A 14,806-nucleotide genomic window follows, 5' to 3' on the forward strand; every position below is an offset into this window, starting at 1 on the left:
ATGTCTGAGATCTCAAAACTCCTGAAATGAGTCACCAACTCATAAGGGCTTCTGCAAGTAGTAGTTTGGGGTACGCTCTTTCCTTCACTCTGAAAGTATTCCAGCCTCACTTTAGAGAGTCTGTGAGTGTTTTATGAATGCAGTTTGTCCAAGGGCTTCATTTTTTTCTTTCTTAGAGAGGTCAGTTTTAAGCAGCTATGAATAGTCCTATTGCTCCCCATTTACTGTGTGCCACTCTTGCTTGCTTCTGCTTCTTACATGCTTGGTTAAAAAAAAAAAAAATCAAGTGCTTTCTGCTGACACAAGTAAATTGTTTTTTATCAAAAGTTTGATTAAGCCCTTTCTTATATATAGTGGTTTTTTTTTTATTTGTGTGGTGCTGGGACCAAAACCTGGACCTCACACATGACCCCAGTTAAACTCCTTATAATAAGTACATTTCCCTTTTCTGTTGTTTAGTCTAGTTGTGTTTACACCTGTTACTCAAGTAGGCAATGCCTTCAGGGGTTTGCAAGCAGCAGGCTCCCCTCTTCAGTAGCATATTACTTGGCCATCTACTGTATGAAAGTATAAAGGTGAAGCCACTGTTTTTGAAGACAGACAGGCAGCCTGGGGCTCTGAGAGCTGCAGGGCTCATCATCGGTGCCTTTCAGATCCGAACGTGGCTGGGAATCACAGGAGAGCTGGTCAGAGATTCTGATTAAGTAACAGTGGGCTAAGCCTGAAAGTTTGCACTTTGAATAAGATCCCAAGACACTCGGTGTTTTGAGCCCACTCTTTGAACAATAAAGCTTAGGCTTTTGATTGGAAGTTGCACAGATAAGTAAATTTTGAAAAGCTTACTCAAAATAAGGTGAGCGCACAGAGAGCCTAACTTTAGGGAAAAAAAGAAAGTGGCTGTTATTCATTTTAATATTATTTGGTTTAAGGATTCTTTAAAACAATTTTTTCTACATTACAGAAACGCTAGAGAAAAGATAAGCTCAAGGTTATGGCTTTTAGTGCTCCATAGGATTTTACATAGCTCACCACCTATTTTTGTAAATAAAGTTTTATTAAGATGGAGCATGGTGATTTGTTTTTTCTGTATTGTCAGTGTCTTACTCCTGCTATAATGGCAGCCCAGTCATCGACTCCTTGTAAAAGTGGTTTTCTTCCAAGCCTCTGTGTACACAACACAAACCTTTGATATTTTCTGCACAAGTCTTTGTTGCGAAACGCTTTGCACTGTAATATCTCAGAGTCTGACTGTGAAGCCCTGATTTCCTTCCAGCACTGCAAAGCCATCCAGCGACCTCCTTGACCTGCAGCCAGACTTCTCTGGAGCAGTTGCAGGGGCAGCAGCACCGGTTCCCCCGCCAGCTACTGGTGGAGCCACTGCGTGGGGAGGTGAGCAAATCAGATGGGCCTGTGCATCTTGGGGGCATTTTCTGTGGTTGTTTTAGTTTGAGCTGTAATTACTCTATGCTCATTTTAATGATCAACAGTGGTATTAGAAACATGGAGGGAAAATTATTCAAGATGGCATCAGCTAATCAAATACATATTGTGAAAGACACAGAAATTCCACATAATATAGTTTAAAAGTTCAAATAGCCATGTGCTATCTAACATTGAAACAAAAGAAATATTTTTTGTGTGTGTTTCTAAAATCTTATTTTTAATGCCAGTCATGGTGACACACACTTGTATTCCCAGCAGTCAGGAGGCAGAGACAGGAGGGTCTCTGAGTTCAAGGCCAGCTTGGTCTACATAGCAAGTCCAGGACAGCCAAGGCTACACAGAGAAATCCTGTCTTTATGCTTCTTGAAAGTGTGCGGCATCATTTGTGAATGTTATGCTGTACAACCGCAGACTTACCAATACAATTTTCAATGAGTTTAAGATAGGATACAACTATGAAAGCAACATGGTGAAAATGTAGTAATCCAAAAAGAGAAAAGCTGTTGGTGAAGCTGGTTTGGGGTATCTGAAGATCTGGATACTCATAAGAGTTTGTATAGGAATGCTAGACTAAGATGGCAAGGCTCCACCAAAGCTCTTGTTATCTATCCAATGAGGCAATAAAGCTCATGACCTTTAGTTACTTTTGCTCTCAGGCAGAAAATCTTTCTATTGGTGTGAGACAAGATCTGTAATTTAATATAACATTTCAGAATCCGTGTCCTTAATTAACAGTAAGAAACAAAGTAAGATGAAGTTACGTTGCCCTAGATAATTAAACAGCTGCTGGGTGAGCCTATTAAAAGTCAGAAGCATAACGTCAAACATCAGAAATTCTTCCTGGCTGGGAGCTTTCTCTCCAGGAATGTGGGGGGCTGCAGCACATTGCCTGTGTTATTACAAAGCCCATGGCCGTCCTAATTATACGGACTGTGCAGCAGAGAAACCCAGTAGAGGAGTTTGTATGAGCAGCCAGCGTTGGGAGTCAGGGGGCAGGAAGGGGCCCTCTGGCTCAGCTACGGGCACTTGTTGCCCACTCCTTCCTGAGTCTACCCATCCTTGGGCCTTTGAAATCTCTTCATTTTATTACCCAGGTGTTTGGTAACAAAAATAACAGAAATATAGCAGGCCAGACCTAAAGTCCACAGCTAGAAATGCGAACATTTTACATATTAAGACATTAGCTTATACTGAGTCAATTGCTCAGGCTATACCTATTAAATGTTTAAGTAAATTAGACTTTAACTTTATTGCCTTTCAATTGAGAAAGAAAACTGTTGCTCAAGAGCCCGCATAAGGATATTCTTGCTCAGAGGACTTGTCTGTTCTCAGCTTTATCTTTTAAATACCTACGATATTCTGGTTTGCTCATGTTTTCTTTTCATTCGCACAGCATACGGTGTTTTCTACTTGTTAACTTTTCAGAACCGTACCCTCAAGTCAAATTTTCAAGGCCATGAAATTCATTTAAAACTTTAATAAAATGTTTAGAATTTAAAATATAGCTTTAGTTTAAATTCACTGGGTTATATGAAAAGGACTTTTGGATATTGTATAACTGTGCCATTTTTAATTCTGTCATACATTTAAGTCAGTATGCGTTCATACTTTTTCTTTCATTAATTCTGTTCTTTGACAGTTTCATACATCTATATAATATGACAGTTTCATACATGTATACAATATATTCAGATAATTCTGATAACATACAATGTACTCCACCCCAACCCCATTCTTACCTCCAATTGTGTCTTAGTTTGCTTTCCATTGTTGTGATAGCACAGAACCAGAAGCAACTTGGGGAGGAAAGGGTTAACCTCGGCTTCCCTCCCAGTCAGAGCAATAATAACTCAAGGCTGGAACCCAGAAGCAGGAAGCCAAGGGGAGACACTGCTTGCTGGGCTTAATCAGCCTGTTTTCTTACGCCTATCAGGAGGACCACTTGCACAGGGATGGCACCACATACAGTGGGCTGGGCCCTTCCACATCAATCATTAATCAGACTCTGAAATAGAATAATGCAAAAATGTTTACAACAAAAACTTGTGTAGGAAACATCAAAGATTTGTGTGGTATATACACAAAGGCTTGGAAAATCACTTTTGTAAAGGAATAATAGAAAATGTCCATAGGCTTGCCTGTCGGCCAATCTGATGGAGGCATTTTCTAAACTGAGGTTCCAGTTTCCAAGATAAGCCCAGTTTGTGTCAAGTTGACAAAAAACGTTAACTACCATAACATTTCCTGCCAGAGACTTCCCCGTGGCGGCTAGTCCTTCTCCCAGATTCATGACTTCGGTTTTGCTCTGTGACTCATTTCAGTTTAGTGGGCGCCATCTGTATTAATATTAAGTTGGAACTGTGCGTTGGACACAGCTGGAAGCAGTTCATCCCTTTCTCCCGTATCTGTCGGTAGCAGATGCACTTCCTGAGCCTTTCCTGCAGTGCCTCACTGTGGAGGGATTTATTCTTATACAGACCCACTGTGGGCATTCACAGCTGCTGTGGCTTAGCAGTGCCTGCTACTAAGGTTTTTGCGTTTCAAAACTCTTCTCTCTTCTAGCTTTTAAATTCTTCTCACCCTCTTTCACACAGTGTTCCCTGAGCCTTAAAGGGGACAGAACAAGCACTTTGTTAAGGGCTAAGCACTCATGTATTATTTATTCTCAGTAACTTCTATAGCCATGAGTCCGTGCGATGACCACCAGTCACTGGAAAGAGATGGACTTCTCTCACTAAGGCTGAGAGTAGTATTTGTCTATGGGTATAAACTTAAACATTTTTTAAGATAATTTGACTCTGTAGCACTTCAACTAAACAACATTCATTTCCCCCAACTAAGGCCCATTTTCTTCTCTGGTGTTTGTTTTTGATGAGATTTACAGTACCAGGCTGAGATTCCCTTCTATGGGGTAGGCCTTAAGCCCCATCAGAGGGAGTGGTTACCCTCCTAACAGTAGTGCCACCATTGCATAATTGGGTATGTCCTGCCTGGCACATTGCCTGGGTAAGTCTAGTGATGGTTTTTCTCCTCCAGCAGCTGATATGGCACCTTCCAAGACTATGAAATCTTGGGAGTTTTACATCTCAGTTCCAGCATGATTTCTCTGTGTCATATAACCAAGGTACATAGTGTTTTCAGCAATGAGGTTTTATTATCTAGTGCAGGTGAAAAGCCAAGGGAGATTGCCAAAGTCTGTATTTCCTGAAGGGCCCCTGTGGTCTCCTTGCTTGTCGGGGACACCCCACTCTGACGCTGGGATTTTTATTTAATAACCCTCAGCTTCTAGTAGTAGCAGTTTTCTTTTTCTTTTTCTTTTTCTTTTTTTTCAGCCATGCAGGTTATTTTCCTTAAAACTCCTTTTTCAGAAGTAAATTATCTTTTAAAAATGTGGTTACAAGATAATAGATTTCCATATGGCTTTTTCATGCCCCTTATTTTTCGGGTTAGCCCCCCACCTCTCCTCCCTTCTCCTCTTCCCGCCGTTCTCCCCCTCTGTACAGCTCGCTAGCCCCAGGACCCACCTCTACTTTCATATTGCCTACATTACACTGCATTCCCAATGGCCTCTTTCAGGTTTCCTGGTTTCTACAGGATCTCAATATTGTGTTCATGCTTTTTAGCACTAGAACATTTAGCGACCTTCACCGTTGCCCTTGAGGTGACTTTTTTTTTTTCTGGCTTTCCCCCACTAGATGGAGCACATCCCCTTCGAGTAGGTTAGACAGCATCTGCTCTCAGAAACACCCAGAACTAACACATTTAACAGTAAAGAGCTGAGGGGGCAGCAATTCTCTTGTAACTCTCAATTTCTAAGAAAAATAATAGAACTCCTAAAACTTGAGAAACGACAAAAATGAAATGGCAAAGTAGTCTTCGGTTGCTTGTGTTTCTCCTGTAGATGTCTGCTGGCTCTGGCGTGATGTCCAGTTGTAAACGTATTGGCCTCATTTGACTAAGTAAAGCATAAAGTCAATTTACCAGTCTTGTTTCCTAACATCAAGCCACATCTGCTTTTGAATATTATAGTATTTGAGTGTTATATAACTAGACAGTAAAATGTGAATGCTAAAGCTTATTTGAGCAGTTTTATTAGACCCTTAGTGAAAAGATTTCAGAATTCGAAGATGAAGTCCAAGAATTCTTCCTGGGGTTAGAGTTGTTGACACATTTCTATCTCAGGAAACAATTTAATGATAATATTTTTATATTAGTATAAAACAACCACATTTCATCAAATTCATATTTTAATAAATCTAGTTTAAATTTATATATAAATTTAGTCTTTAATCAGACTGATAACAAGCCCATTGACAGAAAAAGCACAGAGATGTTTGAAATTACTACCTTTGCCTTCATTGATGAGTATTTTCCTTTACTCATAATAAATCTGTGTTTCAGAAGCACAAGTAACTGAATGATTTGGAGTGTGTATATCTAAGGCCTGGGAAAGCACACAATTCCTTCTTATTATAAATACTTAACATAAAATTTCTGCTATTTAAAAAGTATAAGGTTGTTGCTAGGGTCTTATTAAAATTGCAATTAATAGCCAATATGCATTTGTAACATTATGAGGTAATGTAAGTAATATTTTCCACATGGATTGTTAGCTATAATACAAATGGATTTTGTGATCTTCTTTCTACTATGTTAAAAGAAAAATCTGGGATGTGAGTCTGTAGGCTGTGCTGCACACACACACACCTGACACTGGAAAGTTTACAGGCGCTTTGAAGTTCATAGTCCTAGCTTTCCTTACAGAACATTTGATGTGTTCCAGGGATGGGTGAGCCTTTTAAGTGAATGAGCACATTTAATCTTCATAGTAACTTGAAACAACACAGTTGTAGCCACCTGAAGAATGTCAGTTTCTTTGTTATAAGATTTAACATCTATTTATTACAGTGAACATTTTCTAGCCATTTTTAGAATGCAAAAACGGCCTTTGATGATGTATCTCTTATAAATGAATTGAACTCCCCTACTTTAATTTGTGTCTGTGACTTCATCCTTTATAAGTCACAGTTTCAAGACTAACCAGTGACCCTGCTTTTAAAAAAGACCTGCGGAGATGTCACCTTGGCACAAACTTGAGTTAAGGTACCACTTCCATCATGCTGGCCTGTGGGCAACACTGGGGGGGGGGGTACTTTCTTGATTAATGAGTGGAGTGGAAGGGCCTCTGTGGTCAGACGGGTGGTTCTGAGTTGTGTAAGAAAGCAGCCTGGCCTACATAAGGAACCAGTCTCAAAGATGGAGAGTGGGAAGAGATGGGAAAGAACAGAGCAGTCAGCAGAATTCCGCTCATTATGGATTAACGGCTTCCCTGCAGCCAGCGAAGTGTGTGCAGGGGATAATGAAGGTGAAAAACTCTTATCTTTTTGATGTAGGTTGGGTTTTTTTTTTCAGAGTTGTTTAAGACTCTTAAATAGCCTCTTAACCTCCCTCGCCCTCCACTTTTCCATCTGTGTCCATGAATAGCTTGGTCTGGAGATTGAAGTCCTTTCCGACTTCAAAGTTGGATCATGAGAGTTGGTAATGCATTTGTGCTCTAATTACAAATGGTCTGGGGAGGTTCAGGAAGCTCAGCCAAGCCTGCACCTCGCTCTGCTTGCACATTGGCACACTCAGAAGTCTCAGCTGGCACTCTTATTTCTTTATATGCTGCCATCACCTGGACATCAGTAGACCTTTTGGGAGAGGGTGAGTAAAGCCTTATGGTTTTTTTTTTTTTAACTCCTCCTGTGAGATGTCTGCAGCCTATAGGAGTCTGTGGCCTTTAGGAGCCTGGTCTATCTCTTGTCCTTTCCTCCTTTCCCTTTACTCTGTCTCTGGTGAAATACAGATTCGCTGGCTGCACTTTCCTCTGTTCCCTCTGAAGCACCGATTTCAGACCCATTTGCACCAGAACCTTCCCCTCCTACTACAACCTCTGAAACTGCTTCAGCCTCTGCCTCAACCACCACGACTGTGACGGCTGTCACTACGGAAGTGGATCTCTTTGGAGGTTAGTCAGTCCTTCTCCTTCGTTTCCTTTCAAGATGGCTGATGCACCTGAGATTAAGGCGTTACACGGTGTTAACAGCATGGCAGAGTGTAAGTGCTTTTCCAGTGTTGGTTCATACACTCCTGACTGTGCTAAACTCATCAGCTTCTCCCCTGTAGTTTTGGCACTTGTAGATCAGAGGCTGCGGCCCTTTGAGCCCACTGGATCTTAAATCAGGATCTGGGTCGCTGCCAGGCTCTGGCCCACACATGCCCTCCCTGCAGGGCCTCTGAGAGTGATCTCAGGCTTCTGACACATTTAGGTGTGGCTTTGGGGCCAGACTAGGACCAGCTTAGGGAGCATTTGACGACCACAAGAGAGCCATCCTTGCCTAAATAAAATATAAAATTTGGGATGGCTAGACAGTGAGTTGACTGCTTGCTATACCTGCTTTGATTGATTGTTGTGTCCAAGTAAAATGTGGGGTCATCTTGACTTTGGAACATTGAGAGGCCATCTTAAGCAGCATTTAGTGTGCTGATTAGAAACAGGTGCAGGTCAGTTTGGGGAAGGATTATCTAGAAATACGCTTTCTATGTAGATGCCAGTTCTGACACAGTAAAGTGCCCTGAAATACTCCTAGACACAGTGAGCATCAGCAGCCTGTTCGTCTACACAGTCACATCTGGGTGGAGCCACTGTGCAACCCCAGAGAAGAGTGTGGACCACATACACACATCCAGGGGTTGTTAGACTCATTATAGTTTCATGTTTCTTCATTACCATATAGCATATTTCCCAGGGTATTTTGAAAATATTGTAAAGAAATTGAAGGAAGCAAGTGCCAGTGAAGCCAGGAGAGGGTTAGCAGGCAATGGTGGAGTCAGTGTGTTCCCCTGGGGACAAAGGCTTACACAGACACATACTGCTCTGCTGTGTGCAGTGTACTAGGCTCCGAAGTTGCCCAAGACAAGGAGCGTCAGCTAGACAGATCTACTAGGAGTCACTCAAGAGCAGAATGCTCTTTGTCAGCGTTGCCCCAATCTTTTAAGATTAAAAAAAAAGGGGGGGTTAGCTTAAATTTTAGAATTAACACCTTCATTCTTCCCTCTCCCACCCCACTACTGGCATTGAGTCTGATGGTTTCTCATGCAAGGTCAGTGGAAAATACGAACAAGTCAGACAGCAGTTTTGCACTGAAGCATTTCTGTCACCATTGCTAGTTAGAGATTTGTGTCTTCAGTCCACGTGAAAGGAGCTTGGTGGCATCTCAAATATCAAGTGACTTTGTCCTGCTTTCCTCACAACTTTCCAGAAATAATAAAGCCCCAGATATTTCTCTGAAATGCCATTTGAGCCAGTATGCTGTCTGTGATTGGTGTCTTGTCAAGCAGAAAATACGATCTTGGTGACATTAATTGTTGCCTTAAATACAGGTCGTACGATGGGCTACTGCAGAGTCACAGAGCCAAGAGCCAGCTGCCCTGTGTGGTCATTAGTGTTTCTTCTGTCATCTGTCAGGGACATGAGTGAGGATGAACCCCTCTGCAAGTCTCATCACGTATTTTATTTCTCTGCTTAGCTCTGTGAACTGTCTCCTAACCTCAGACAGCTCGAAAAGCTCTGTCTACCACAGCTGGGTCTCTTTGTACACTGCTGCCTCTTTTATAGTCTTCAATAAATTTCCCCCTAATTTGTTTCATGCTTTTTCTTGATTTATAACAAAACATTTAGAGCTCCGACTTAAACAAATACTAAGCTTAAATCTCTGCGGCCATTTTCTTGGCCACCTTAAAATATTTTAGACCTCTAGGATGGGTAATTACCAGCCATGTTTATTTGAATAACTTTAAAATGTACCCTCATGTCAGGCATGGTGGTCACACTCAGGCGGCTCATGGAGGAGAATAGCTAATTTGAGGCTAATCAGAGCTATGCAGTAAGGTCTGGGCCAGCCTGAGCTGCACACAAGACTCCACCTCAAAGATATAAAACATGATATCATTCTATATAAAGCTTATAGCAATATAGATTTCTCTAGAAATAAGGGTAGTGAGTTTTAGGAAAATGATAGCTATGAAATTTTACAAATATAAAATGTTAAAACGTAAAAGAAACAGTGTAAGCACTAACAATCTGTATTTTAGTACACTTGAAATGAGGGTTTGGAAAAATATTAAGATTGATTATCTACAAAATGTTTATTATTCTCTGTGAGTAATTCATTTGAGTTGTTACATTATCTTATAGATTACATTTACTAAGTCTCTTATTTTTAAGGCAAACTTTTAAGAAATAGAACCTGCTTTCTGTGTCACACAGAACAGAATTATAAGACATGGTACACTTTCAGCCTTTATATAAGGAGCAGGTAACTGGTAAGTGGAAGCATTGCTCCTCTGCAGTATCCTAGCTGGGGGCTGATGAGGTGGCTCATGGCAAAGGTGCTCGGTGCCGAGCCTGATGACCTGAGTCCTATTCCTGGTACCCACATAGTGGAAGCAGAGGACATACCCTGAAAAAAATACCATTCATGCCTCTGGGGAAGGTTTTGGTGAGAGTTTGAGAGAAATGTATGACATGTGCAGCAGAAGGCCCAAATCTTCAAATCCTGACTCAGCCATTTACTGGTTGCATGCCCTTGATCAAATTACCCAAGTCATTCTTCTCAACCGAAAAACATAAGTTATATATATTCTCATGGGTAACAAGATGCTTTCAGCTAGGTATGTCTTATGGAATGGCTAGATCAAGTTGTGTATTTCTTCACATCATTTTTTTTTTTTTTTTTTGTGGGTAGAACACTTAAAAATCTCTGAACTGTGGTGCCCTTCTTACAGAATGGAAGTAATAAAAGGCACCATCTGACATAGTTACAGAAGTTAAATTTAATAATTTTCAAAAATGTGTCTCTGGGGGAGTGAGTGATTCCCAGAGCCACTGATGTCAGTTCTGAGTATATAGGCACGAGACGAAAGACCCTGAACTGTGGCAGGATATCGCGCGAGCACGCCCACCTCCTCTCCTCTGCAGGTGCTCTTCCGCTCACCTCAGGGTTTTCACGCTGCCCACGCACTCTGATGTCTGCACTGTCCCCTGAGTGGTTTTCATTTTCCAGTTTTATTTACTTGACCCTACCCCCGCCCCCATCAGCGCAACGTGCGTTCTGGAGATAGCTGAAGGAAGTGATCAGATCAAATTAATATGTGCTCTGGTGGTGTTTAGAAAAAGAACACTTTTTAACTCAAAAGAGGCTCTTGTAATGTTATTTTTGTTTTGTTCCACAAAACATAAGGATTCAAGATTTACATATATATATATATACCTGGACAAGATTTTTACTTGCTCCATTCAACTGAGAAGCAAGGACCTTGACCACTGGACTTCCTCGAGCTTAGTGCATTGACTGAATCTCTGAGGAATCAGCTCTCCTATGTGATGCTTCCCAGACATGTTTGGCCAATTCCTGTTAGGGACTGAGGGCTGGCGTTCTAGGATACACAGGAATAACTTTGGGATGAATGGCAGGTGCAAGTGGGTTGATCCCACTCTCTGAGGGCTTCAGCTCCGCAAGGAAGATGGTCTGTGGGTGGCCATGCTCTGGGGAGGATTTGTATCCCTCAGTCATAGTGTGTACTCAGGACCAGGAACGTAGTGCACAAGGCTCTGGGTCCTGCCCTAAGCAATGAAAAAAGGAAACACAAATGAGTCTTGTGACTTGGGCCTACTTATGTGTTAACGAGGTTACTTCTATAAATAATGCACTTGCAGTCTTAAAACATGAAATTATATTTTTTAACCTGTTGGAAATGGACCACTTTCCAAATAACTGGAAAATATAATGATATTTGAAAGCAATAAGTGGAAGTAGTAGAAATAAAGACATTAAGCATCATGCCCTAAGCGTGTTAGCTGCTTGTCTCTGAGTCTCTCTTTTCTGTCTGATGATTCTTTCCAAGGTTAGCAAAGACTTTTGTGAATACTTACCAAACCTCTCATGTTAACATTATTATTTTTTCGGTCCTCACTAGTCTTAATTTTAAATTTGGAATATTTGTTTACATAGCCATTATCGATTTAATATTATTTGCATACAGAGAAGACATTGGAATTTTCTGGAAGCCACCAGCCAGAGGTATAAGAAAAATGCAGCAAAGAAGAGAATTATCTGGACATGAAAGTTTAATGTCTTAAATTGCATAGTAAAATTTTGTGTTTTAATTTTTGCATCCATTAATTTCTAATGGTACATAAAACACGCTTTTTAGAGCCCTTATACAGTGAGAATCTTGTTGGATCACAGCAAGCTTCAGTGGTGTCTACATACCACCATTCATGTGCTAGCTAGCAGGGAGACACCCAGAGGAAAATTGTTTTGTGATTGCCAACAGTGCATGAAAACAGTCGTGCTGTATAAGGGGCTTTCTTCACAACTTAACTCAGTTCTTTTACTATATTTTCTTCTCTTTTTATTCCTTTAATTTCTGTTATTTTTAAAACTGCACCCAAGATGCCTTTGCAGCTTCTCCTGGGGAGGCCCCTGCAGCATCCGAAGGGGCCACCGCACCAGCTACCCCAACCCCAGTTGCTGCAGCTCTTGATGCATGCTCAGGAAATGGTGGGTTGACATAAGCCAGTCTGTTGTTTTTCTGTCCTAATATGAAAGAAACCTGCATAGTTAGATGTGGCCATATGTTTTTCTAATTTTATTTTCTTCTAGCGTTAACTGTCACTCATCATAACTGAATAAATAATGCCAACACTTAAAACATTAAGACAGTGAAGTGCATACTTATCAAAATTGGCAATTCCTCAAGATTGACAATTTTTCTTAATGCAAGTATGCTCTCTTAATGTTTTTCCCCCCCTCTGATGCACTCTTTTATGATATTGAGTTCAAATATATTGGCATGTTTTAATGAACTTTCAGAGCACCAAATTGACTAGATTAGGTAAGGGCACACACAAAAAATAAAATAAATAAATAATGACCCCCCTCCCCTAGACCAAAACTGTAGGCTAATCTCCACAGCATCCTACAAAATATTTCAGATTCAACTTGTGGTACCAAGTGTATTTTCTTCTCTCTTTAGAAAAACATCCCAATTGCTAATAAGATAGTAGTTTTGACCCCCCCCCCAGGTAGCTGGAGGCCTAGCTAGTATGTGATGTGTGTGAAGTGTCTTCTTAGCTGTAGCTACGATTCTGTCTCTTGCTCTTTCCTGACTGACGCTGTGTGTGTGTCTCCACTTTCCTTTCCAAAAGACCCTTTTGCCCCATCCGAAGGTAGTGCAGAGGCTGCACCCGAGCTGGACCTCTTTGCAATGAAGCCACCCGAGACCAGTGCTCCTGTAGTTACCCCTACAGCTAGCACAGCCCCTCCAGTTCCCGCAACCGCTCCTTCTCCTGCTCCCACCGCTGTGGCAACCACCGCTGCCACCACCACCGCCGCCGCTGCAGCTACCACCACTGCCACCACCTCCGCTGCTGCCACTACCGCCGCCACCGCTGCCGCCGCTCCTCCTGCTCTAGATATCTTTGGTGGTAATCTGTCATTGTTGTTACCGAATTCCTCCCATCCGGTGGCCTGAACCTAGTCCTGTAATGCACACGTGGTGACTCCTCTTATGCATGAAAACTACACCTAAGTGCCTCTCTGGGAACCGTTTGCTACTTAACCCAGAATTCTGAATGCTTGTTCAGAAAAGCTGGCAAGTGATGCTGTGACAGGCTTGCTCTTTCAGACTGAGTGAAAGCCTGTGTGTTCTCTCGGTCTTAGATTTGTTTGATTCTGCTCCTGAAGTTGCTGCAGCACCTAAGCCAGACGCGGCTCCTAGCATAGACCTGTTTGGCACAGGTAAAGCAAAAAGCAACCATTGTCTTCAACTCTGTTTGTGTAGACATGTCCTTGGTCAAGCCCTGTCCTTGGTCAAGCCCTGTATAGTTGCTGTGATGATGCATCTGTTAGACGTGTGACTCTGATTTCAACTTTCTGCTACTTACTTCTTCTGCTTGGTTTTGGTTTCTTTCACTTCTGGAAGATGCTTTCTCCTCTCCACCACGAGGGGCTTCTCCGGTGCCCGAGAGTTCTCTCACTGCTGACCTCTTATCCGGTGAGTGCTTCTCCGAGGTCCAGTCCTCAAAAGCTCTCTCAGGAAGGCCTTGTGGGAGGCTCGTGTGGGGGAACGATGATCCAACACCTTATAGGTTTATCTTATGTGCTTTAAGACTCGGAATTCACCTGAGAAGAATCTCATTCTCCACCACCTGGTGAGGGTTGATATGGCAAATCTACGGTTGGCAAAGAAAAAAAAATTCCACTTCCCACTAAATCCCCTAATATCGAAGGGTCAGTTTTCACGTGCTTTCCTGAACTGCTAAGATTCTCCCACCGTCTTCCTGTAACTGTGAGATCGAGGCCGTTGTTGGGGTGCTGGGTGTCACTGTGCTGAGGGTGACCCGCATTTCCCCTGTTCTTCACTGCAGTGGACGCGTTTGCAGCGCCATCTCCTGCAGCCACTGCCTCTCCTGCAAAGGCGGAGTCCTCGGGTGTGATAGACCTTTTTGGGGGTGCGTATCTCTCCTCCTTCAGCACTCACATCATCTGGGGTCTGTTTTGTTCTGAGTGGCTCTGCTCTTTCATCCTAACTCATTTTGCTTCTTTTGACCCTTAAGTTGCTTTGTTTCTTACATGTTAATGTCAGTTGTACAGTCTTTTCCATTTCTTTGCCATCGTCGCCTCCATCCTCATTGGTTCATCACAGCTTTCAGTGCATGGCCTAACGAAACCAGAGCACCTCCATGTGAAGTCTCCATGTTTTCAGCCTAATTTTTAATCACCTCCGTACCGTTTCCTCAGAGATCCTGATCTGTTGGTTACATTAACACCCTCAAAGTTCTTTAAAGCAATATAAACATGAAGTAGGTAATTCAGAACTGAAAACAAACCAGTCAGGTGTCAACATACCCAATACCGTGGAGATTATGGACATTGAGTTTAGTGTTTTTTTTTTAAAAAAAAATCTTTCCAGGAAACTTGGAGATGTTTTTCTGTTTTAAATGTATTCTTTTCTTCCCTTTATGTAGTATTTGAAAACAGAAAGATACATTGATTATATTAGTTGATTATCTGTGTGTATGACCAATCTAAAGTTCCTTGATAGCAGTGAACTTGCAGGAAGGAGACAGCTCTCAGATGAATCAGGAGTACCCATAAAAGTGAGTCTTCGGGCTAAAGCATCATCTTTGCAAATTGCATACTCATTGATTACCCACTGTCACTGAAGCATCCTGGTACATGCCATACTGGATATATGAGGGTACAAAGAAGTCACAGGTGCTGACCCCCCGAAGATGCTCAGGCAGAACCCAGAA

At 41.9% G+C, this 14,806-nt stretch overlaps 1 protein-coding gene across 15 annotated transcripts in view; it reads left to right on the forward strand.

The window, feature by feature from the left end:
• Positions 1-14,806, forward strand: part of SNAP91 (synaptosome associated protein 91) — a 116,520-nt gene that overhangs the window by 77,214 nt on the left and 24,500 nt on the right. For 7 of the 15 annotated variants that reach the window (XM_084754957.1, XM_084754954.1, XM_084754962.1 and 4 more), the window contains exons 13-20: positions 1,274-1,389; positions 7,132-7,149; positions 7,292-7,453; positions 11,943-12,050; positions 12,698-12,976; positions 13,212-13,289; positions 13,474-13,545; positions 13,919-14,002. In XM_084754957.1, the coding sequence (XP_084611083.1) occupies positions 1,274-1,389; positions 7,132-7,149; positions 7,292-7,453; positions 11,943-12,050; positions 12,698-12,976; positions 13,212-13,289; positions 13,474-13,545; positions 13,919-14,002 (917 nt within the window). The remainder of the gene's footprint in view (positions 1-1,273; positions 1,390-7,131; positions 7,150-7,291; positions 7,454-11,942; positions 12,051-12,697; positions 12,977-13,211; positions 13,290-13,473; positions 13,546-13,918; positions 14,003-14,806) is intronic. The other 8 variants (XM_084754951.1, XM_084754958.1, XM_084754961.1 and 5 more) reach the window with 5 other exon arrangements.

This window comes from Acomys minous (genome assembly GCF_964271855.1).
Source record: "Acomys minous genome assembly, chromosome: 13".
In the NCBI taxonomy this organism is placed as follows: Eukaryota; Metazoa; Chordata; class Mammalia; order Rodentia; family Muridae; genus Acomys; species Acomys minous.